The sequence below is a fragment of the Oncorhynchus tshawytscha genome, linkage group LG07 (assembly GCF_018296145.1).
Source record: "Oncorhynchus tshawytscha isolate Ot180627B linkage group LG07, Otsh_v2.0, whole genome shotgun sequence".
NCBI lineage: Eukaryota > Metazoa > Chordata > Actinopteri > Salmoniformes > Salmonidae > Oncorhynchus > Oncorhynchus tshawytscha.
Window position 1 is genome coordinate 28504844 of NC_056435.1, and position 26855 is coordinate 28531698.

The 26855-nt window shown below is 44.2% G+C and overlaps 1 protein-coding gene across 1 annotated transcript in view; it reads right to left on the reverse strand.

Annotated features, from left to right (window-relative positions):
• The window catches only part of LOC112254312 (forkhead box protein J3), a 79772-nt gene that overhangs the window by 15338 nt on the left and 37579 nt on the right, over positions 1-26855 (reverse strand). The window contains exons 3-5 of the mRNA XM_024426727.2: positions 9880-9954; positions 5374-5457; positions 3081-3182 (exon numbers count right to left, since the gene is read on the reverse strand). Of these exons, the coding sequence (XP_024282495.1) occupies positions 3081-3182; positions 5374-5457; positions 9880-9954 (261 nt within the window). The remainder of the gene's footprint in view (positions 1-3080; positions 3183-5373; positions 5458-9879; positions 9955-26855) is intronic.

A 26855-nucleotide genomic window follows, 5' to 3' on the forward strand; every position in this document is an offset into this window, starting at 1 on the left:
AGGGGATGCAAGAGAAGCTCATTAGTCGACTCTAGCCTTCCACCACTCAGTGTGGGCTGGGCTCCAGTGTTCATTAGCGTGAACAGGGAACTCAATGAGCGGCTAAGACTGAGGGCTTAGGCACGTCTGAGAATCAGCACTACAATGCTGATCAAACTCAGTGCGCTGCAGAAATATAAATGGTATGTGTAATGAAGTCATAAAAGAGGCTTTTAGCCTTAAGCTGCTCGCCATAAATCTATTTTTACTCTCCTCATCCATAAAGTGTGATGATTTCCAAACCTCACTGTGCTCTGTGGTTTTAAACAGACCCCAGAGACCCGGGAGTCAAGTCGCCCATTTGAGCATGTACGCCACACAGTCACAGACACCCAATGTCATCATGTCTCACACACATGCACTGTTCTCACAGTTCACTCAGCCCCCTCCACACACACACACACCCAAACAGCTCACCTGACACACACAGCTCACCCCCCAGCTCACCTCAACACACCCCCAGCTCACCCCCCCCCCCACACACACACACACACACACACACACACCCGCAGCCCACACACACTGCTCACCCCACATGCGCAGCAACTCCCTCTACAATAAATCCTGATGCGTGTTTGGTGGTAGCGAGTCAAGTGTGTGTGATAGTCTTAGCCATGAATTAGGTAAAAAGCCAGGGGTATCTTTTACATGAGTCTAATCTGGAGCATGAGACACGGATTATGAAATCAAAGAGAGATTCACCCAGGTGTCGCTGACAATGCCAGCCAGTGTTCCTCATAATCCCTCTTCATGGGATTTAAGTAGGGAGAGAAGCAAAGCACAGGGCCAGACGTTTCCTCGGTAAACACACGTCTTCCTACAATCCGCCTTCCTTTATCACACTAGTGCCTGACTTCCGTCTCATTCACGCCACTGCAAACGGCTACCTCAGAATAGAGAAATAATGTGCGTTTGTTTGAGGGGGAATGAGAGAGGAAGAGGGCTACTTGAGAAATGTCTGAGGGATCGTGGGGGAAACACTCACTGGTTCTGTAGTCCTGAAAACCTCACATTGACCTCTCAGAGAAGGCGGGAATTTGAGAGAGCGAGCAAGAGAATTCCTGTGGTTTGGCACGGCGTACTGAAAGAGGCGTGGCCAGTTGTGTATTTACAGTGTACTACAATGAGAAACGAGCTCTCTGGCAAGAGCAGGGCTCCGATCTGCTGCTGCTATTTCTCCTATCCACTTGATCTTTGCTTTACCATAGCAACAGTTACAAGCAGGAGAACAAAAAGACACATAATAACATCCTCACACACACACAGCCCTGCTGTAACCTTGCCTGGAGCGGGCATGTTCAGAAGATTTGTTTTGTTTTCCTGCTCATGATTCTTAGCATGTGTGAAATCTAACTTTTGTTACTCTATGGAGGACGTCCGTGTTAAAATGCCCAACTGAGGTTCGAAACCCCGGCAAATCAATGACGAGTGCTTATTTGTTGAGATGAGAGGAGGAAAGACAGACGCGTGTGTGTTTACAGTGCCCCCTCACCACCCACCCCAAGACAACTTGCAGCCACTCACACAAACAAGACTCCTCTAACTGCACACTGATTTCACACACACACTTCCCCCCGTTTATATTAAACCCAGTCTTTTTTGTGCCTGCTGCAGTAAATTAATAAGTGTCTTGCAGGCTTTTTAAAAGTACTCCAGAGAGCTGCCCCCACTGGGCCCAGAGGAGAGGGCTTAAGGTTAAAAAGCCTATTTCAATTCCAGAGTGAACCGCACACTCAGAGCCAACAGCTTGCAGTCCCTGGGGTTTCTCAACATCTCTGCAGTATCGGCCCCACCCACACACACCCACCCCTGCAGCAGAGAGGGTAATGTCCCCACACTTGATGGACAGAGAAGGACTGGGCATCAACTACCAGGTGTGTCAGCAGTGGGGTTGGGGTCCGTTCCATTGCTCCTCAACAAGTAAACCAAATTCCAATTCGACATTCTCTTCATTAGAAATGTCAGTGTACTTCCTGAATTGACCCCAACCCTAGTGTGTAGAGTATCACATTGCAAAGTCTGTGTGTAGGGTCGATCATATTGCAGAACGTCCAAGTATCGATACCGTATTGCATAGTACGAGTAATCCCTTGTTGTGGTGCTGTGTGTGTGTGTGTGTGTGAGCGGAATGAAACTGGAGTGGAGCGTGCCTAATTTGGCTGGAGCGGATTAAAAAAAATATGTTTGGCTCGACCTTCTCCCCCACTCCAATTTTTCTCCGGTACCACTCAGCCACGAGCTCTAGGCTCTGCCCAGCATTTTGCTTCATTTCCTTCATCACGGTTCTTTTAAAAAGCCAGGGCCTCCCGTTGTATTTATTTAGCCTAACCCACCACTAATGCGCAGAGATGTTGACGTGAGTCGACTGAGAAATAGGTCACACGGCCTGTGTTATTGATGGCAAGACAACCAATGAGCCGACGCAGCAGCAACGGAGATGTTTTGATTTCTATATAGGCTATTGTTAAAGAGGAGTCTGAGTTTGTAACTGTCCATCAACTGTCAAATGTGAGCACCACAGAGACAACTGAAGTATCCGATTATCAATTGATTAAAAAATATATATATATTTTTTTTTACACATCAGGTAGGTCCTTGTTGAATAGCCTGCCTTACAACATGTTGAAATGTTGACGATTGTTATGATAGCCAACTTCAAAACCAAATGGCTGAAGGAGTGACTGTTAAATTATATTTTAAACACAAAATTTGAGAACATTTGGAGCAGCATTTTTATTAATTTTTTTGCAGAGAGGAGGAAAAGGACATTGACCGGTCTGAGCAACGAGGGTGGATTTTTGACCGCTCAACTCCGCTCGCACACTCACCACTACAGTATTTTTGTATACAGTGCTTCTTGTGCTGCATTGCAGCTGGGCGTTAGTGTGAGATGTACTGGAAAGAATCTGTAAATGTGTGTATGTGTGTGTTTATCCCAGTTGAGTGCTACTCTCAGGGGGGGAATAAGCTGTGGGTGGTTGGGTGTAGGGGAGGGAGGGTCAGGGCGGTGCAGTGTGTGCAGGTGCATGCTGGGTAGGTACCTTGTTCGTCACAGTGTTGATTGCCAGCGTTGGAGAGGCACTTCCAGAGATCATACAGTCCATTCCCAAAGACTCCGATTCCAGGCTGTACGGTGTGGAAGCCTGGAGGAGGGAGACCAAAAAGAAACACTCTTAGCTAATTATCAAATAAAGGAGCACAAAAAACAAAAAAAACATTCTAAACTAATTATCAGAATGATACAGGACCTCAAGCCATAGGTGGAGGTAAAGGTCCTAACACTCATGTTCCAGTGTTTGTTGGGAAGCTCGTTTTCCTTCCAGGCAATAGGGAGGGATGCAGATCCCCAGTATGGAAAATACACCAGGACCATTTATAAAACAACAAAAAGGAGCAACACCTTTATTTAGGTCACATCAGAAATATTTCCAGAGGAGATGGAGAGAAGAGCACAGCCCCCATTGCTCCCTGCACGGCTCGGTCGGAGGGAGATAACTCCACCACGCCTGTCTCCCAAAACTGCTTACTGTAAGAGGATTGGCTAGCAACAATACCATTTTTAATTCATGATAAACATAAATGAGATTTCACCATTTCTAATGTCAGAGGACTTAAATGGGATGCCTTGTAGGCAGCCAGTCAAAAACTGTAGGGGAGGATGGCGTGCACGTGTCATACCAACAACATACATGTACAAACTTGAGTGAACACGTCATGCTTTTGAATTACACAACAATTACTATATTTAAGCTCATTTACACTGTGTGTCACATGTATGGAATGTGCGTTGCTCTATCCCTCTCCCTATCTTACAACCGCAGATAGACACACACACACACACACGTGGGTGGTTAACGGAGTGAGTGGGTTTGCCTTTCCACTGATTCTTTGTGTCTTCGTCTCAGTGTTTCAACCGAAGCCCCACATGTCTTCTTGTAGCCTATGGCGGGCCACACAGGGGAGGCCAGACTGCAGTAGCCAGGGAGGAAGGGATGGATGCCTCGTAGCCAGGTCAATCTGGGCAGTTGACTAAACCAGTATATTACACTGGACACGACTCATGCATAATTAAAAGACAAACGCTCCCACTCAGAATAACCAGCCAGAGGACATCAATCGATGTTCCGAAAAAAAAATATATATACACAAAAGTATGTGGACACCCCTTCACATTAGTGGATCTAGTTATCAGCCACACCCGTTCCAGACAGGTGTATAAATAAAAAATCTGCACAGACATGCAATCTCCATAGACAAACATTGGCAGTAGAATGGCCGTATTGAAGAGCTCAGTGACTCAATGTGGCACCGTTGTTACATTTCTGCCCTGCTAGAGCTGCCCTGGTCAACTGCAAGTGCTGTTATTGTTAAGTAGTAGGCCCAACCGCAAAGTGGTAGGCCACACAAGCTCACAGAACTGCCGAGCACTGAAGAACGAAAAACTTTTTTTTTTTTAAAGTCTGTCCTTGGTTGCAACACTCACTACCGAGTTCCAAACTGCCTCTGGAAGCAACGTCTGCACAATAACTGTTAGTTGGAAGCTTCACGAAATGGGTTTCCATGGCCAAGCAGCCGCACACAAGCTTAAGATCACCATGCGCAATGCCAAAATTCGGCTGGAGTGGTGTCAAGCTCGCCGCCATTGCACTCTGGAGCAGTGGAAATGCATTTTCTGGAGTGATGAATCACACTTCACCATCTGGCAGTGCGACGGCTGAATCTGGCAGACGCCAGGAGAATGCATTAGAGGAATAATGGTCTGGTGCCATTTTTATGGTTCGGGCTACGCCCCTTAGTTCCAGTGAAGGGAAATGAACACAACAGCATACAATTCTGTACTTCCAACTTTGTGGCATCAGTTTGGGGAAGGCTCTTTCCTGTTTCATCATGACAATTCCCCATGCAGAAAGCAAGGTCCATACAGAAATGGTTTGTCGAGATCAGTGTGGAAGAACTTGACTGGCCTGCACAGAGCCCTTACCTCAACCCCATCTAACTCCTGTGGGATGAATTGGAATGCTGACTGAGCCAGGCCTAATCTTCCAACATCAGTGCCTGTCCTCACTAATGCTCGTGGCTGAATGGAAGCAAGTCCCTCTAGCAATGTTCCAACATCTAGTGGAAATGCTTCCCAGAAGAGTGGAGGCTGTTATAGCAGCAAACGGGGGGACCAACTCCATATTAATGCCAGTGATTTTGAAATGAGGTGTTCGACAAGCAGGTTTCCACATACTTTTGGTCATGTAGTGTATGTAAATAATGGCATGTGTTAAGTGAGGGTATCTACAACTGTATGAAGACAAAGAATCAGGGGGTGTTGTCTGGGGGACTTACCCTCTCTCCGGACCGTGGCCTCTTCTTCGGCCGTGTGGGCAAGGCGTCTTCCTTTGGGTTGGTGTCGATGGCCCAGTAGGAGCCCTGTGGGGGGGAAGAGGACCATTGAGCACCGCAGTAAAGAACAGAACACACAAAGCCTTGCCTGGCACCACAGGAATGTTAGCAATGGACATGATGGCTTTCCATCTCAGGACAAAGAGTAAAATCTGACTTTTCTTTGGTACTGCCACATTAGCGCTTTGGCAAAATTCTAGCAAAACACAATCCACAAAAAAAAAAGAAAAAGTAATCCTGTGTGGGTATTAAGTGTGTACGTGGGTTTTGTTTGTAATTTGAGGGAGCTGTGTTTCGTGGCAAGGCTTCCCTTTGTCTTTGGTGCTCGTTAGTTAGAGACTGGGGCTGTTGAACTGGTAAACCCCTCCTGAAGCAGTGCTAGTGTATCCAACTGTAGCTGGCCTGCTGTCGCCAGGCGCGGGAGCAGCGCTTTGGGTTTCTGTTCCATGTCTGAGCCCAGCTAATCAAGGAGAGAATAGACCTGCTGGCTCGGAGGCTGCCGCTCCACACAACTCCACCCCGTGGCTGCATTATTTATCTCCGCATTCGGACACATTTAATTCATTTTTCAATGGCAATTCCTCCCTGAAGCCACAAGCATCACTGCTTACAGTGGTTAAAATGAGATTCTCAGCCCCAGGCCATTACAAGTTGTGATTTAAAAAAAAATGTTTTTTATATTACTCCTGATAGAATCATTCACAATTGTCTGGGGAAGTGAGATCAGGACCTTTAAAATGACTTCCTTAGCAGAGAGAATAATTGATATTTACAGAGAAATTGTCAGTCTAGACAACAGAAGAGAAAGTGCTGTTGCAACAACCTGTGTCTAAAGCCATCCATACAACATGTGTCCTGTAGTAGGCCCATTTCATACTCGTCACGGTACTACTGCCATCTAAAGCACGGTCCGGTGTTTCTCTCCGAGCTTTCATTTTGAAACGCTGCAACTTTAACTCCACTGCTGCAACAATACAATGTTGAGAAAATATGTTTTCATATTTTTTAAAGCTCAAGGTCAATTAGTGTTTCCCTCAGAGGGAGAATAATTCACAGTGGAAATTAACCAGAGACAATTAAGCGGTAATAATATACTTATAGAAGTCAGAAGTTTACATACACTTAGGTTGGAGTCATTAAAACTCGTTTTTCAACCACTCCACAAATTTCTTGTTAACAAACTATAGTTTTGACAAGTCAGTTAGGACATCTACTTTGTGCATGACACAAGTCATTTTTCCAACAATTGTTTACAGACAGATTATTTCACTTATAATTCACTGTATCACAATTCCAACGGGTCAGAAGTTTACATACACCAAGTTGACTGTGCCTTTAAACCACTTGGAAAATTCCAGAAAATGATGCCATGGCTTTAGAAGCTTCTGATAGGCTAATTGACATCATTTGAGTGAATTGGAAGTGTACCTGTGGATGCATTTCAAGGCCTACCTTCAAACTCGGTGCCTCTCTGCTTGACATCATGGGAAAAAATCTAAAGAAACCAGCCAAGACATCAAAAGAGATTTGCAGACCTCTACAAGTCCGGTTCATCCTTGGGAGCAATTTCCAAACGCCTGAAGGTACCACGTTCATCTATACAAACAATAGTACGCAGGTATAAACACCATGGGATCACGCAGCCGTCATACCGCTCAGGAGACGCGTTCTGTCTCCTAGAGATGAACGTACTTTGGTGTGAAAAGTGAAAATCAATCCTAGAACAGCAGCAAAGGACCTTGTGAAGATGCTGGAGGAAACAGTTATACAAGTATCTATAATCGACAACCTGAAAGGCCGCTCAGCAAGGAAAAAGCCACTGTTCCAAAACCGCCAGAAAAAAGCCAGACTACAGTTTGCAACTGCACATGGGGACAAAGATCGCACTTTTCTGGTCTGATGAAACAAAAATCAAACTGTTTGGCCATAATGACCATCGTTATGTTTGGAGGAAAGGGGGAGGCTTGCAAGCCGAAGAACACCATTCCAACCGTGACGCACAGGGGTGGCAGCATCATGTTGTGGGGGTGCTTTGCTGCGGGAGGGACTGGTGCACTTCACAAAATAGATGGCGTCATGAGGAAGGAAAATTCAGTGGATGAATTGAAGCAGCATCTCAAGACAGTCAGGAAGCTAAAGCTTGGTCGCAAATGGGTCTTCCAAATGGACAATGACCCCAAACATACTTCCAAAGTTGTGGCAAAATGGCTTAAGGACAACAAAGTCAAAGTATTGGAGTGGCCATCACAACACCCTGACCTCGATCCTATAGAAAATTTGTGGGCAGAACTGAAAAAGCGTGTGCGAGCAAGGAGATCTACTAACCTAATCATACCAGCTCTGTCAGGAGGAATGGGCCAAAATTCACCCAACTTATTGTGGGAAGCTTGTGGAAGGCTACCCGAAACATTTGACCCAAGTTAAACAATTTAAAGGCAATGTTACCAAATACTAATTGAGTGTATGTAAACTTCTGACCCACTGGGAATGTGATGAAAGAAATAAAAGCTGAAATAAATCATTCTGACATTTCACATTCTTAAAATGAAGTGGTGATCCTAACTGACCTAAGACAGGGACTTTTTTACTAGGATTAAAGGTCTGGAATTGTGAAAAACTGGAGTTTAAAATGTATTTGGCAAAGGAGTATGTAAACTTCAGATTCAACTGTATATGTGAGTATAAATCCCATTATACCTCACTGTTCTGTAGCCCAATTCCATTGTTGGTATATTTGGCGATGTTGGTCTTCTTCACTGCAAGAAGCTGAGAGTAACGGACAGAGAAACGTCTAAGGACGCCTGAAGGTGAGCTGCCTGAGCTGCGTGTTTTGATCAAAGCATCTGGTTCACTGCTAGATGTATGAGGATTTTGGGGTTAACTGTTTCAATTAGAGCTCTTGGTAGACTCAGACTCACTGCGCTGGTGGAGAGACGGGCGGCGTTTCTTTTAATTAGGCAAAAAAAAAAAATCTTTAAGCACAAACCCTTGGGGAGTTTCTGCATTTCTCCACACGCCCCTCGAGACTCGACGGGGGAAGAGACTTCTTAAATAAATCACAAATGCACTGCATCATAGTGAAGCCGGAAAAGCAAGAATGTCTGTCCATAATGTAAGCTACAAATGTAAGGAAAACTAAGCTCTACCATCCATGTAGTCTCTACACAAAATGCCATGGACATGTGATGATTCCACCAGAAGCCCTGATGACCTGTTTCTCTCAGAGGCTGGTGATTTTCCTACAGTATTGCATGTCAACCTATTCGTTTTAATCACGGTGCACATTTAGCATTCCTAACCGGTTAACACGTGAAATAAATAGGTCTCTGCAGTGCGAGCCGTAACAGCACTTTCACCCCCACGGTGAAGGTGTACGCCACGCATGTCATCTCTTTCTCCATCTCAGAGGTAGACACGGTGCTCTCCTATCTCATCCGACCAGCACTGCTCATATCCCTGCCACATTACAATACTGATGGAACCTATCTAGAGGCTAGCACTTCTTTGAAGTTGTTTTGGGGGGGGGTGAGGAAAATTCCAAATTAAGTTGGCCATGCATTTGGAATGGGACTCACAGCAATAGATTATTTTGTATTTAGTGCAGCTCCCAGGAGTGTCAATATCAGAGGATTACAGCAAAACATGAAATTAGCATTCAGTCCCCAACCTCTTCAGTACATAGCTTGGCGTAGCTCTTCAAGCCACTGTGTGCCTGTTCGCCAGACAAAAACTCTTACATATGGTTTGACCAATTCACATAACCAGGATACACTAAATATAGGCCCACATGGTCCAACCACGTGAGAAACAAAAGCACAGTGAGAGATACTAGTAAGACAAGGGACAGGGCGAGAGATGGGAGTGATTGTGTGGAAAAACAGGCTGGTATGGGAGCTGGTGGTGTCATAGCAGCAGTCCCTGCCGGCCTGAGATGATGGTGCGGGAGAGGCAGGTGCTGTATGTGTCAGCGTGGCCTCCCTCTCCTCTCACCCTAAATGCTGATATGGGGGCTTTTCTCCTCATAACCCAGCCCCGAGAGGCACTTTTGGAGCGTTACTCGAAATGCACTGACTACGGCCTTATTTTGGACTATTCCCACAAGGACAGTGACTTATTATCACATCTTCGTACTTAGTCTGCCCGCAGGTAAAAAAAAAACAAAAAAACAAAAAAAACAAACACGGTCTTTACATTTGACATGCAATTTTGTGGGGGTGGAATGTTCAAAATAGATTACGAGTGTGCCATGCATTTCCAGACTGTCAGAGCACACTGGCAGGCGTTCACAGCGAACATGTTCCTCATGCAGATAGCATTAGAGCATATTGGAGGACTACTTGCAAAGAGTGAGTCTAGACTAGTAGGTCTGTCTGTGGACACCAGCCGCTTATTTCCACTACGTTCAATCATCTCTGTATTTTGGGTTTGAATGAAACACGGTCGTCTTACCTTTCCCGGGTCGTCTTTGGAGCGAGGCACTTTGAGAAAACACTTGTTCAATGACAGATTGTGCCGTATTGAGTTCTGTGGGGAGAGAGAGAGAAATTTGGGGTTAGAGATAAGGGATTAAATTTTTCCCCTACTTTTTAAATCACATTAAAAAGTGAAGAGGTCTCGTGTCTTGTCATAGCCACAGAGGCTGTGCCATTGTGAGAAAGACCAAACAGGGACCTTGGTAGCATGGTACAACGTCATCCTTTGGTGTCAAGTCCCATTTCCTGTCAAGATACACTTGTTTTAAAAATGACACCTTGGGAAGAAATAAACTGCTATATCTGTGACTAGATGTCAGTCTACACACTGTCACTGGACCAGGCCAAAGCTACCATGACCGGGCCTAATCTACCCGGTAACAGCAGACTGGCTTCTTCTACTTCTCAAATTACATGGGCGCCAACAATCAAAGCTCAGCTTGAATTAAGAGACACGCATCCCAAATGAATCCCTCACTGGGACGATGCCTGATATTAATTAATGCTACACAAGTCTCTCATTGGGGGGGGTGAATAAATTATGTAGATCATTCTGAAACTTAACTCATTACGGTGTTAGCTATTCCTCACCCACAGAGGCTGATATATATCTGCCTGGTTGGGGGCTCGAAGCAGCCATGATGATGGCTGTAGAGTGGAGCGGTGCTCCTGGTTTAGTATCAGTTAGGGTGGAGCCGGCCAGCCTCCTGGAATCAGCTGGGGCTGGGCCAGCCACAGGCTTAACGGACTAGCCGAATGCACACATCTGAACACCATTCTAGTATTGACAGATGGCTGCACTAAGCACCTTTGAGATCCTCAGACGAGTCGGACGGTCGTTGGGCAGATGTGTGATGTGTACAGCCCAAAGCCGATAAGATGGCGCTGATTGTAACAGCAGTATAGAGAAATACACCTCAGGAAGAGAGGACAACGACAGTCTTGTTATCAAGCTGTCAATCTCCGGTGGTAAAATCCCCTGAAATGCTCAAATCCAATACACCAAAACATACACAACCTAATGCAACAAAAAGTGGCAGGACCGTTACAGGAAGGGCAGATTGTGTTCATTATAGAAAAATAAAACATATTCATTTTTAAATTTATTTTTTAAACTCAATAACGAGGCTAATCAAACCCCAAAATCTGTGTCACCGTCTGATAGCATCAGTGCTATATCTTCCAGTCTAGTGTGGGACTGGAGTGTATCAGTCAGTGTCCGTGTTTGATGGAGAGATGGTCCAGCAAGCCTGCCTGCTCTACTGGGAATCTGTTGGAGCAGCCGTTCAGTCAGGCCTGGCAGGGATTCCTCACAGACTGCACTAAAATCAGTAGGATGGTTTGTATCCAGTCTGCCCGCCAGTCAGTCTTAGCCTACACGCCTCCTGCATTAGGGCAGGGGTTCTCCAAACGTTCACTCAGGCCTCCCTTCCAGCATTGGGGAGCATTCAATATTTCAATTTTTGTGTGTGTGTGGGGGGGGCTGCCATGCCCAACAGTTTGGGAACCACTGCATTATTTGATATGACCACATGTCAAGTGGGGACACTCAGCTGTGTCTGACACCGTGCATGTGGATACATCTGTATAGACATACAGTAGAATATGCAGAATATTCATAGCCTACATTCAGGTCCAGGAACAGAATGGTGTGATGCAAGCCATTAGTTTGGAAAACATTAAGGCCATTAAGTCCCTAGGAAAACAAAAGAGAGAGAGAGAGAAAGGAGGGCCCGAGTGTAATGCTGACCTTACAATGTCTTACAAGCGTAAGCACTTAAGACCGAAGTAAAACCCATCCACAGACTCAGCCGGCGAGGAGCAGGAGGGCATGTCGAGCACTTGATGCCACGAGGTGAGAAGGGCAAGTAGCGCTCAGCGAGATGTTGCTCAGTCGCCATTTAGTGCCTTCTTGCAGGTCTAAATCATTGATACGGTCATCCAGGTCTGACCCAGCCTAGAGTACTGCCAGTGCATTAACAGGTTGACTTTTTAAAATGAACTCTTCTCTCCGACCGTCTCTGTGCGCCAGCGACACACTGTATTCTATCAAACACGCTCCCACCTAAGCTTACAAGTCACTGGTGTGAAACTAACAGGCTGAGGGTCAATCATAGGAGAAAGGGTGAAATGGAGTGGATAGAAGCGTTTAACAGGTTACAACCGCAGCGTCTCGCAGAGAAAAGTCAGGAGAGCCACTTCGGCTCCATTTGAGAGACCCTAGCATCCTTGCAGGGAGGCAGAGCACAACCCGTCAATAAGATGACAACGCGCTGGTGAGAATCCTCCCAATTAAAGCCAGTTAGCTTTTCCAAAACAAACACTTTATGGCTATACTACAATTAGCCTTAGCATCTCCAGCATGCAGCGCATCATACAGACACACAATGATGACGGAGCAGCCAGATCAGTAACCCAGTGTGGTCAGAAGTACAGAGTAGAAGGATTTATTGCAGGGGTCCATCCAAAGTACTGCCCAGCACGTACAGCACCTGTAACCCCCACAGTGCGGCTCACGCCCAGCCGGTGTGCGTGTCTCCCACTGTCGCCTCACACACACAGCGTCTCAAAACTAACGTGGTGATCCAACGCCAGGACAGCACCATCCCTGCCCCGTCCCGCCTTAACACATCACTCACCACCACCCTCCCGACGCCCCTGCGGCTCAGAAGAAGGGTAGCCAGGGGAAAGTAGGTCACGTTGACGACCTCGCGTCGCGTGTCAAACGTTCAGAGTGTGGCAAAGGGACAGGCCGTGTCACTGCCCTGCGCCTCACAGGGGGGTAAGGAGTGGGGGCCAGTGCACCCTGCCGAGACCCAGCGGTCCGCAGCCTTACCGGGATGCAACTGCGACGCAGGGAGGTGGAGATCTCACACAGAGAGAACCCGTGGAGAAAAGAGGACTCTCCACAGGTCTAACGCAGTCCTCTGCTGCTGCGCCTCCATATGTCCTATTGACAGGCATGCCAACACATGGCATTTCTCCCTCATGTAAAAGTTGAGTATTTACTTGTGAGCCCATTTACAAAAATTTACCAAACAAATCTTAGTAAGGGAAGGCCCAAACGAGCTCTTTAAACATTTAAACTCCAAATGGAACAGCGCTTAAATGCCTTCAGATTTGCAGCAGTGTGTGATCAATATGTTTTCCCACAACTGTGCAGTGTCAGGTTTGGAACCCATAATATTGCATAACCCTGAGCTGTTGTACTGGAGTTGCACGGTTTCTTTTGACACTTTTCCCCAATAATAACAACACTAACAACGTACCCACAAGTTCACTTTACATTCCAAACATCTCTCCTCAACATTAACAATTAAAAACAGACAGCACCGCAAGGCTTTTAAGAGCATCTTAAACATGCATGTAAAAAAATAAATAGAATTACAGGCCTTTGCAGCCAAAAGCAAATAGTACAAGGATAGCATGACCTTTAAATGACCTGTGGGAAAAACTCCATGTGAATGACTGAGGCAGACAAAGAGTTGAGCCACTGCTGCTGCAGTGCATACATCAGATCTAGTCTTGTTATACAGAAAGGGATGTGATCTTTCAGATAAGGCCTGCAGCAGCATTCTGTGAGCGAGGACAGAAAGAGAGCGAGAGAGAGGACTGAGCCACAGCACAGCTATGATACAACAAAGGAAGGAACCAACCAGCAGCGAGGATAAAGCATTGGTACAGTAGATTTGTTTGCATTGTTGTTACACACATTCTATACATGGTCCCATTCCTACACAAAACATAAACCTGACCTCAGCTTCAGAGATCTCCACAGGGGCTAAGGAATGTAGCACCTTTGCTGTCTATTTGTTGTGGGAAGACGTTGAACGCCACAGCGCGCGCACACACACACACGCATTCCTTCACTTCCCCACCTAAACACAGTTCTCCCCGAACCCCACCACCTGAAGAGTAGACGCACAGTCAAGCACAGGCTCAACGCACAGCACACACCGAAAATCTCTCATAACCAAAGTACTGAGACCCGTAGCCCACACTTGAAGAGCCACGAAGTCAACCGCAACGATTTTCAACTTGATTGTTTACAGGCTTCAAAGGCATATAATCTGTATCCCTTGGTATCTTGTAGCAGTCTTGGCATGCTAGGCTTTAAACCCCTTAGTCTCTGATCTTTACACACTTGTATGTCGTTTTAATAAAACAGTTTGCTTGCTGCAGCAAAACGCATGCCTAGGTAAAACTAATACATTTAAAAACCCTACTTGGCCTGACTCCATTTAGTCGACTAGTCAATTGTTTGGTCGATAGGCTGTTAGTCGACAGAGATTTTTTTTTTTTTTTTTAATTAGCCGAGCCACGGCAAATAGATAACTATACACATACAGTACTGGTCAAAAGTGTGGACACCTAATTCTGGGGTTTTAATTTTTACTATTTTCTACATTGTAGAATAATAGTGAAGCCATCAAAACTAGAGGTCGACCGATTGATTTTTCAACGCCAATGCTTGGAGGACCAAAAAAAGCTGATACTGATTCGAATCGGATGATTTTTATATATTTGTAATAATGACAATTACAACAATGCTGAATGAACACTTACTATAATACATTAAATATATTTAGTCTCAAATAATGAAACATGTTCAATTTGGTTTAAATAATGCAAAAAAACTGTTGGAGAAGAAATTGCAATATGTGCCACGTAAAAAAAACAAACGTTTAAGTTCCTTGCTCAGAACATGAGAACATGAAAGCTGGTGGTTCAATATTCCCAGTTCAAGTTTTAGGTTGTAGTTATAGGAATTATGACGCATCAACTATTTCGCTCCATACCATTTGTATTCCATATACCTTTGACTATTGGATGTTCTTATAGGCACTTTAGTATTGCCAGCCTAATCTCAGGAGTTGATAGGCTTGAAGTCATAAACAGCGCTGTGCTTCAAGCATTGCTAAGAGCTGCTGGCAAACTCAGGAAAGTGCTGTTTGAAGGAATGCTTACGAGCCTGCTGTTGCATACCACCGCTCAGACTGCTCTATCAAATCAGACTTAATTATAATATAATAAACACAGAAATACGAGCTTTTGGTCATTAATATGGTCAAATCTGGAAACTATAATTTCAAAAACAAAACCTTTATTCTTTCAGTGAAATACAGAAACCGTTCTGTATTTTATCGAACGGGTGGCAATCCAAAGTTTAAAAATTCCTGTTACATTGCACAACCTTCAATGTCATTTTATAATTATGTAAAATTCTGGCAAATTAGTTCACAGAGCCAGGCGGCCCAAACTGTTGCATGTGCCCCGACTCTGCTTGCACTGAACGCAAGAGAAGTGACACAATTTCCCTAGTTACTATTGCCTGCAAACATGAATTTTTTTAAACTAAATATGCAGGTTTAAAAAAATACTCTGTGTTTTGATTTTAAGAAAGGCATTGATGTTTACGGTTAGGTACATTTGTGGACAAAATGGTGCTTTTTAAATCGGCAATGCGCTTTTGTTAAATCACCTGTTTGGCGAAGTTGAAGTAGGCTGTGATTGGATGATAAATTAACAGGCACCACTTTGATTATATGCAATGCAGGACAAGCTAGTTAACCTAGTAATATCAACCATGTGTAGTTAACTAGAGATCATGTGAAGATTGTTTTTTATAGGATAAGTTTAAACCTAGCTAGCAACTTACCTTGGCTCCATGCAGCCACAAAGTCCATTTGACGCTGCACTTGCGTGGCAGGCTCACTCGCATAACAGGTGGTGAGCCTGCCACGCAGTTTCCTCATGGATTGCAATGTAAATCGGCATTCAAAAAGGCCAATTACGAAAAGTTGAAAAAGCTAATTAAATCGGTCGACCTCTAATCAAAACTATGAAATAACACATATGGAATCATTAAAAAAAAAGCATTTCATTTAACTAGGCAAGTAGCTTAAGAACAAATTATTATTTACAATGGACGGCCTAGGAACAGTTGGTTAACTGCCTTGTACAGGCGCAGAACGACAGATTTCTACCTTGTCAGCTCAGGGATTCGATCTAGCAACCTTTCGATTACTGGCCCAACTCTCTAACCAGTAGGCTACCTGCCACCCCAATCATGTAGTAACCAAAAAAAGTTTAAAATCTTGAGTAAGGAAACACACCGGATTACTTTCGATCCCTTGCGTGAATAGCCGACAGCCGTGTCTGTCAGGAGCTCACTGGCACAGGAAACTGGGGGGCCAGATTAGGGTAGCCTAGTGGTTAGAGCATTGGACTGGTAACCGAAAGGTTGCAAGTTCAAATCCCCGAGCTGACAAGGTACAAATCTGTCGTTCTGCCCCTGAACAGGCAGTTAACCCACTGTTCCTAGGCCGTCATTGAAAATAAGAATTTGTTCTTAACTGACTTGCCTAGTAAAATAAAAGGTTACATTTTTTTTTTTTTTTAAATTAAATACAATGCTGCAAGTTAGCTAGCACAAACTTCAGGCTGGACCAAGTTAATAGTTGATACAATGTTTCAAGTTCCTTGCAGGCAGGCCATGGGTATCCAATGAGATTTATAGATATTTATTGTTTTAAATCAGCATTTTTACCTATGGGCTGCAAATGTTATTTGTTGGCTTTATGTAGGCCATTTTTACATACTGGCAATAGAAGTTAACTTTAGATTTGTACAATTTTCATTTAGAGAGAATTTTGATTAACCACATGACATTGATTTTGAGATATGAAGATAAATTCAAATGAAATGGTTCCATGAACATCCTAACTGGCACGCAGATCAGTAGAAATGGTACGATAGTCCTGTGGACCCAGGCGCAGTGCACGCCGACACGGTCGCCAGGTGTACGGTGTTCCCTCCGACACATTGGAGCGGCTGGCTTCCGGGTTAAGTGGGCATTGTGTCAAGAAGCAGTGTGGCTTGGTTGGGTTGTGTTTCAGAGGATGCATGGCTCTCGACCTTCGCCTCTCACGAGTCCGTACGGGAGTTGCAGCGTTAGACAAGACTAACTACCAATTGGATACCACGAAAATTGGGGAGAAAACAGGGTAAAGAAAAAGAAACCCAAAAAATTAGAAGAGGTACAATAACTTGGCACTCCAAATGGAAAAGGTTGCCAACCGCTGGTGTAGCCGATCACTGGCAATTTCAGGAGCTTAATGGCTGCAAAGGACAGTGGGAGGAGTCAGGAAAATGTTTTTCCCTCTTCTGTTTAGGCTATAAAGATTCGGGCTCAGTCTTCATTTTTAAATCAGAGCTTAAAAGCTTCCGACGTGCTCAGTAGCTTTACATATAGTTGATTTTATTCAAACATAGGGTATCTATATGGAAAAATACACTTTTTAAAAATGTTGACCAAGCATGCAAGTTGAGGCCATGTGAATTAAAAGACAGAAGGCAGTAAAAAAAAATAGAAAAACATGTCGATCACAAAACGCACAGTTTGTGATGCAGATCCTACCTAGCCTACCTGTGTGTAACATGTTGAAGTAGGCCTAATCGAAACCAAAACAAATCCTCTGCAAAGTGAGATTACACCAACTGGTGTAATTAGATTAGATTAAACCCATCCTTCACAAGTATATTAAAATAATGAAAGCGATAAATGCTTGCATATGGAAATTTAAAAAGATAAGATGCATGCGCATAGCCGGCAAAGAAATCAGTGCTGAAAATAACCAGTAATAACAACTGTTTCTACTATACAATAAAGTATTTGCTTAAAATCAGATCAAGCTTTTCAAAACGTACTGACTATTTAGAAAGGTTTCTCCTTACCATTTGGTGCTGAAGAGCTTCAGATCCAGTACAATAAAAAGCAACCCACGCAAGGCGTTTTAACCCCAGTTGAAGCTGTGCCGTCTACACCCACTGGATAACCATGGTGGGAGTTGCCTTCTAGGGTCATTTAGTTCCATACAGATCTTAGATTCACTTCTGTATTTGCTGGTGTACATCTTCCATACATATGCATTGGGTCATGTTAGGTAATAGGCAGATGAGAGACGGGCTGGTTCCTGTCCATCAGGTGGGTATGGGATCGTTAAGCCTCGCTTGCCAGGCTTAGAGAGAGAGCTACTAGCCGATATTAACTACACTTTAGTGCAGGGGTGAGCGAAATACGGCCTACAGTCAGGGGCCGGCCCGTCGGCCGATTAAATATGGACCTCGGTATAAACTCTGAAATAACTGCACCTTTTCTGGCCCGCAAACTGATGGTCCATTTTTTTTCTCCATAAAAAAAAAAAAGAAATAATAAAATATAAATACATTTGTGCAGCCTTCAAGACACAATTATTACCCACTCCTGCTTAGTGCGTGGCTGGCTGTGAAGAAGAGACATGACTGGGAATGAAAATAGGTGTGGGAGACACGGAGCCCCTCCCAGGCAGGTATGCAGGGGACAAGAAGATTCCAAGGGAGAACTAGACACCGACTCACATGCCAATCAGTCACGGTCGATCCAAAATGCACTGATAGATACTCTGCTATTTGAAACAGAATATTCCCCCATTATCTGGCTTTTCAGTTAGTCATAGAGAGTGTGATCCTGAAGACATCCATCTTCATCTGAAGTTACTTCGTGAAAGTAATCCATACTTACACCCACATTCAGTTTAGGCACAGACAGAACTCCTATTCTCCGGAGTGGCACAGAAGTTTATGAAAGCTGCACTAAGGATGTTCCCTTTTCAGCAGTAGGAGGGGATTGGAGACCAAAAGCACTGCAAAGAAAGTGTTCTGAGCTCAACCTCGCTCACACCCACATCTTTACCTGCTTTGTTGGGTAACCTTGAGCTCAGTCTGCGGAGAAAAAATAATAAAAATCCAAACTCTTCTGCATTATTTTCTGGATGCATTAAAGGTTACAGACCTGACTCTTCAGTGCAACATTTGAGATTTTTCAACGTTTCCTTTCAAAATTGGTAGCCAGGTTGGCTGCTGCGAATTATTTTTGGCTATGGGGGGAAATTCACTGAAATGTAACACTGAATGACAGGTCAACACAATGACAAAAGAGCCGAGCCACTCGTCTGAACACTTTTAATCATAGTCCTTCAGGAGCGCTCTCTCGCCTGGTGCTGAGAGCAAAGCACACACAGTCAAAGGGCTTTCCACAGTCTCCAGAGCATAGCAGCTCCACTCATAACTAGAGCCTTTCAAATTGTTTTATTTTTGGCCTGATTCGGTTTAGTTCTCCCCAAAAATTGTGTTTAGTTTTTCCAGGTTTGAGACCCCCCCCCCCAAGTTTCGCTCTCAAAAATCACAAGGACATGGACCTTGTTAAAAACAGTCAGAGAGAGGAGAATAGAGAGGGATGGAGCCACTGTTCTGTCATCATTCACTGGTCAGCACAGGAGACTAAGAGAAGAATTGGGTCTAGATGAATGGACGAAAGAACCAGGTGGTCCAGAAGAGTTGAAAAAGAAGTAGTGGACATATAGGCCTAGCCTAGCGTTTGCTTCATTACCCAGGCTATCTGTCTATTTGGCTCATCTTACCATTCTGGTGAGATTCAAATTGAACTGAAGGTCTCGCACAATTGATTTGCAGACAAAGGAAACATCTAAAAACAAGAACTGCATCATCTAGATGAAGGCCAATTGCACTTCCACTCTGACTTGATCCCCGAACTATGAAACTCCAAGAGAAAACAAAGACAATTTGACAGGTTTTCAGAAGGGAAAACAATCCTCACACATTGCATTCACCATTTGACATAACATCGCAAAAAAACTGTTCTGAATTCGCAATATTTGCCATAAGAGAGAAGCACACAATAAGCCTGGCTATAAATTGGGTCTGTTCCATTCTGACGGATGCAAGCTTGCACTTTCGTGCTTCTGTGCAATACATGGCTCTCCCCTCCCTCCCTCTCTGCGGAGGCAGCACAAGGCCATGAGAGATTGGAGGCAAAGTGACGTCCTCCAGTTTATCCTCCCTGAAAGCCTTCGCATGCTCTCAGTTCCACATGAGAGATCTGATGAAAGCCGTTTGTCAGCACGCCACTTAATTATCAGGCAGTAGAGCGTCCGATAGTATCCTTCCACTAACAATAGCTGCTCACAGCAGCCCCCTATAGTGCCCACACTCACACAGCTCCAGCGGTACCAAGTAGTGCCAACGGCCCACTTAAGAGGAGAACGAATTAAATGCTACAAAGACGTATTGGGTATAAATTCTGATTTCTATGGCCTTGTCAGTCTCTAGCCTTGTAAGCTGTGGAAAGAAAATAGACATATGTAAAATGTGGTTACCAGACAGATTTTTTGGACTAATAAAAAACACCTGTAAAAGACCCCAATAATGCTGTATAACATAGCCCATGTCACCAAAACTAAATGCAGTTACCCTTTGAGGTAGAGGGCATAATATTGAGAGGCAGATGACATGTTTCAGGTTACATTTTATCTTGACCCGACCTCTTGGACGCTGATTTCCTAAAGACAATTGAAGGATCTGAGAAAATAATGTGGTCGTTTTGTGTCATGAAGTCTAACTAACTAAAACTAAACACATTGACCTGTAATTTGCTTCCATTGAATTTACAGAGCCCAATAATCAAAACATACAGAGCAAAATGTAGGCAACATGCATTCATTCTTTAGGTCTACCATTCTTGGCAGAGTCAAATTTGTTGACTTTTAAAAAGCCTGAGAATAGCAAAATGTCTCAGGGATAGAAGATGGATAAAAAATAAATTAAAGAAACACCACATCTAACGTAGCGAGAAGGTCAAAGTGGAATAATATGAGACTGAAATAAGGCATATGAATTTAGTATTCAATGTCAGAGAGACGGAAATGACTTGCCAGCCATGATTGAGCACCACTAAAAAAAAGGCAGGAGGAAGTACGTTTTGCGATTGGGACGATCTCATCAGAAATGTGGTGGAGTTCTCTGGAGGCATCATATATTCACTATGCCTGGTGAATGCAAACTGACTGCCTTTGGGAGTTTAATGAATTGCAAGAAAATAATATTCTCAGTGGAAATACAGGTCCATCGTTTCATATTCAGTCGTGTTCTTCTCCCGTCGCTCTTAGAGAACAAGCAGTGAAAAGACACGGATAAATGAAGGGTTCACAAATAGACTAGGGGTCTTATGGTCCACATTTACCTCCATCCAAAGATGGGGGCGTCAAACTCATTCCATGGAGGACCTAGTGTAGGGCTGGGCTGTATACAATATTTGACTATACACACACACACCACACACACACACACACACAAATGTATTGCTGCACGGACCGGTTTGGGTTTTTACTTTGCCTTGTATAAACTGTATTTCAATGTTAGGTTCATTAAATGTGATACGCCACTCGGCCTTGCATCACGTCCGTTTTTATAGTTTACTATGCAACTTGAGTGAGTCGTCCCTCTCCGCCTCTCACCAAGCCCCGACCCTTCACTCAAGGAGCACCGTTGTTGTTGCTCGCCCACTTCAACCGACTTTAGTCTGATCAACGCAGCAGCTGGCAACAAGATGTTGATGAAAAACGATGCTGCTTTCCACTTTGCGTCTCAAATGTATAAAACCACAGCGTTCTAGGATGACATTATTAGTTTGTGCGTCTTACCGTCTGAAAAAAGCTACTTTGTCTTTTCTTAGGTAGTTGTGGCTAAAATAAATTCTGTTAGCCACTTATCACTAGATAGTACATTTATTAGCGGAGTCAGAGCAAAAACATAGCTAGCTCATACAGCCTGATTAATACCAGTGCTGATGTAGGCCTAAATCAGCATGTTGCTTGTACAACACCTAAAATCAGAGAGGAGTAGGTGAAGAATGAACATGTTAGCTACATGTACATGAAGTAAGAGAACATAGTTAAAATGTTGACAAAGGCTATACGTTTCCCTGGGAAACACATTGGTTCCCACCCTGACAAATTCCTCCCTAGCTTTTTCAATAGTTGTCATGTCAAACTGTATTCAAAGTGACCAATATTATATTCCAACTATATATTTAGAATAATCATTATATTTCCGTGATCGCAACGGTTCACCCATGTTTGGATCTAAATTGCAACATTCGGTTAAAAAGAAGTGCTTGATTGTTTGCCCATTTCATACAGACCTACGTAGCAGTGTAGAAATTCTCTCAAGTGCAAACATTCAGCATTTTCATCCATTTCTGCAAATGATTATAAGCAGTTAAGTTTGATTGAACAATATCAAACAAATCAGAATTGAGAAAGACTCATTGAAATCACTTAGAATGTTTGTGTTGCCACCAGTGTATAAACCCTGGATGACTGACAGGGGGCGTTGTATTGAAGCCACTGCACAGCCATCTTGGTACATCTCAAAATAAATGTATTTATTAATGTCTATGTTCATTTGACACATTTTTTCTACTAGACACCTTAATTTATCATTTAAAAGTATATTATGTGCGCCAAAACATTTTCCTTGGTATTTTGTTGTTATGAGGTAATGTTACTGTCCCCACTACAACCCCAAAATAATTCAAAGCTTGTAATTTTGTCCTTTAATTGAAATACTGTAGAATTGCATTGTTACCGTCAAAAATGTTTAAAAAAAAGTTATATATATATATATATGCCATTTATCACCCAGCCCACTGTTTGCTGGTTTTTCCCTTTCAATTAAGACATTCATAACCAAATGAGGGGAGTTCCTTACTAATTAGTGACCTCAGTTTGTCAATCAAGTACAAGGGAGGAGAGAAAATCTGCAGACACACTGCCCTCCGTGAAATGAGTTTGAGACATGGGATCTAAAGCCTCTGGATATACAAACAATCCCCCAATAGGACAGAGAAACTATCCTACCTCAGATTAAACTATACAGAATCAAAGAAGTTCATATGGGGCAACCAAGCACATCATGCCTTTACATCACAGGCAGACAGAGCATGACACAACCCCCCGGATCTGCGGTAGATCTCCCATGGTATCCTGTCCTCAGGGTACACTATTCGCCCTTACAGGAATGTACAGAGGAACAGAAAAAGAGCCTTTAAAAATGTTAAGTGTTGCCTTAGCTTCCACCTTCAGACCAAACCTAGAACTTTCCTGAATTTTATTTGACTTGCTACCGATTTAAAAAGCAGCTACAGACCTCCTTTTCAGCCCATTAGCCAAGTTAATGTTGAGCTGACAGACTCGCTGACCCATAAATAATACATGGCAGTGGTCAAGCGAGGCCAGACACCTCAGAGCACCCGTTCATCCCTCTACACGACCGCATTAATGGGCTAATTCAGAGGCAATTAACTGGTGGGGAAGAGGGCTGTGGCCTCGCGGCTGCAGGGCTCAAAGCCGGGGCAAACAATTGCTCTGAGCATTTTCACACACACCATCTCCCACACGGAGCCCCATTTACATATTGTACTAGGACAGAACTCCCAGCATCTAGATAGAGCCTGAGCAAAACCACAAGGTAACAGTAAACGCGTGTTAAAACGTTGGTTTCCGTTCTTCCTGGTCACGGCTAAGATTCCAGAGTACAATCCTGTCTCAACACTGGCAACTAGTAAGCATAGTCAAACTGTGCTGCTGTGAGCCACATTGGTTTTCTACTGCAGCCTTTATGCTTACACAGCCCCTGCCTCGTAGCAAATTGACTTAGACCATTTCTTTGATGTTTGTCAAATGGGACTTTCATTCGATAAATTAACTGCAGAAAACTTGCATTGAAAACGGTGACATTGACAAACGAGCAATTACAACCAGCAATATTCATGTGTCATATCCGTGGGTGTAGTGACCTGCGATTAGCCACACTGACGCTGGATGGGAGAGTCGTGGCTGTCAATAGGAGTGGAAGGAAGGCTGAGCAGCCCATTCTGACATGTCATCCATCACTGGTTCCGCTCTGCCGCCACAGCTGTGTCACTGTCCCCCTCTCCGTCGAGCACCGACCCCAATGAGGACATGCAGGCACGGGGCTCAAGTTTCTCACTCAGAGACCGTCCAGACGTGAGCAAGGCTTACAGAGAGAGGCGTAGAAAAGCTCTCAGATGTGGCAATGACAACGTTAAAATAATCAACATGTCGCAATGTTATGCTTTGCACATGGTGATATCTTGACATTCACACCACATTCATGCCATTGCAGAAAGCGGCGATCACAAGCGGCAGCGTGAGGTTATTAGCTCTGGGACAATGACCAAAGGGGTGATCAGGGTTACGTAATAACCATGGAGGCTCGAGGACGCATTAGAACAAAAATTAAATGAAATAAGCCAGGAACCTTCTCACTATAATTACTACCCATGCTGATTAGATGAACATGCCAATCATTAGGGCTTGTTACCGCTGCTTTTAATTCCTATCAGATAACGGTGACCTGCCGTGTGGCTGTATAGGCTAGTTAGCTCAGATAACCCTCCAGGTTTAACGGTATATGCTCAGTGAAGGGCTTTACCTCAGCCAGCCTCCAGAACTCCAGCCTGATCCCCAGTCAGTCAGTCTCATGATCCCCAGGACCTTCCCACAGGTTCTAATAATTAGTCTTGGCTGGAGCTTTATTCATTTTAAAAATATTTTTTTTAAAGAAGAAGAAAAAAAACAGGCGCACGAGAGAACAGCTGACAAATTAGCAGCGAGCTTCACGGGAGGCAAACGATCTACAGGGAGAACAGACTACCTCAATTATGGATATTATTAATGAAATCAAACAAAGACCGGGAGACCGAGAGAAGGGAAGAAATCCGTCACACATACTTTATTAAAAACACGAGAGCATTGATTGTTTGATCGTTCATGTTTTCTGGAGGATTTGTGAAAATAATAGTTTTTATATAGCAGAAGCCAGCAGCAATAGCCAGCCTAGCCCAGCTTAGGTGGATTTAACAGGGAAGATTCAGAGTTAAAGGCAGATTCCAAGGACTTGGCTCTATTTATAGCATGTAGAATTCATCATGGCTCAGCGCCTCTCCACCCCTCTGTCTATCCCCCACTCTCCACCCACCCACCCACCCCCTCTCTTTCCGGGAGAAATCATCAAAGTACCTATGAGAGGCCATGCTTAGGCTCAGACTGACCTAACACCGAAAGGCCATGAGTAGGAATTGAATTCAAAACGTCGAGCTTAGGCTTTCAATTAAAACGAGACTGGCAAAGCAGAGGCTTTCATGATTGGGATTCAGTCTTATACTGAAGCCATGGTAAAGCCTTCACCATCTCACAAACTAGGGTCCTGTGTTTGCGCGATCATGTGACATGCATGATTTTAACCTATTTAAAGCTTTTTCCATGAAACTTTCCCCCTTTTCTTTTTATGTCAGATGGTTTATCACCATCCTCAGACAACCGCTTTCATTTTGTGTAAGGCTTTAAATAGAGGATTAAAATGATGACGATGTCACATGACTGCACAAACCACAGAGTCCTGCACTTAGGACTGTTAAATGCTCGCTGCCCTTGCTACAATGACAGGAACACCCATAAGGCCAAAATGGACACCACCTCAGAAGAGCATCACATCTAAAAAAAATGAAATAAAAATATCCAAATTCGGTTGGGTACAAAAAGGATGACTGAAGGATTCTCATACTACCCATCCGTTTTCCCTTTAGAAGAACCTGGGGACTAGTTAATTATTTTTCTAGTTTTATGAGTTTTTTTAAATGTCTAAAATTCCTTGCAGTTCATAACTCTGTAGCTAGGGTGATTTCACCCCCGCCTCCCAAATTGTCTCCATTTCCAGCCTTACATCTGAGACAAAGCATGGGCACAGCCCATTGGAGGTGATGATCTCAGTCGCCACATAAGCGAACAGATCTGGAAAAGCCATAAAAATACAGAACCACCCCCTTTCTTCAGTTATTAAATACACACAAATAAATCTCAGCGAATCCAAAGTCATCCCTATACTGTGCTTCACTGCATTGCTGAGTCTCAGTCCAAACCCTACCCCCAGCTACTGAGCAGCTGTAGAGCCCATTCTGCTTCCTCATTGCTCTAGTGTCGTCGTAGCACTCAGCGGCTGAGCAACATGCCCCCATAACACAGACCGAGACGCGCTGCTTTTCAGATAGGCCAGGAGCAGGCCAGGAGCAGTGACTCAGCAAGTATGCACCCCATCCAGAGCTCAACAGTGGATCACTGTCCAACACCAACGGTGGAGAAATAAACAGCACAGCAGCAGTACTACTACTACTGGGGTCTCAGTCAGGCGGCAAGTCAGGTATTGACTTTAAACAGATTTCATTATCACAGTCGAGGGAGCTTCAGCGATCAATTCGTGACTAATGACGGATGGTAAAATGTGTTGCTCAGCAGGGAAAGGAAAAACCGTTAAAAAAAGGTTCATATTTAGGCTAAGATTTGCTTGTATGGAATGGAACCTATAGATAAAACTGAACTGTGAAGTCATGGTCATGAGCTGGGAAAAGACACAGTTACATAAAAACGGAGCCAAAATCAGTACATATGGGCCACAAGAGACAGCTCCAGAGCCCCGAGCCCTTTCATGTTCCTCAATGTAGTCGACTCCTCACTCAACGGGGTGTGGGGACAACAGCTCCTGCCAAATGGATGCGAGGCATGCCAGCCAGCATGTCCTCCCCGCCCACTCCAAGGGGCAGAGTGTGAGCAGTGGGGAGGCGGTGGGGGGAGGAAAGGTGAGGCTGGTGGGCGGGCAGCCAGGCAGGAGCTTCCTGACACGGGAACCCGCCACACAGCAGGATCAAACCGGCTGCCGAATGATTCACTACCACTCCCACCACCAACACAGTCGGCACCGGGCCTCCACACAGCCACTTCTGCTGCATCTACAATTAACAACAATCTGGGGAGAGACGGAGTTGCTAAAAATAATCCCACATGCATCTCAAAAAACAGGGCTCTCACTTTGCACTGTCAGTGCCTTTGATAAAGCATGATAAAACCGTGTTCTAAAATGGTCATATTTTTTGGGGCCGGGGAAAATAAGCATTAGTTACTCTAAATATGTATCTCAGCTGCTGAATTATTGAATATCTGCAAAGCATTTAAAATGTAACTGCTTGCTTAGCGGGGT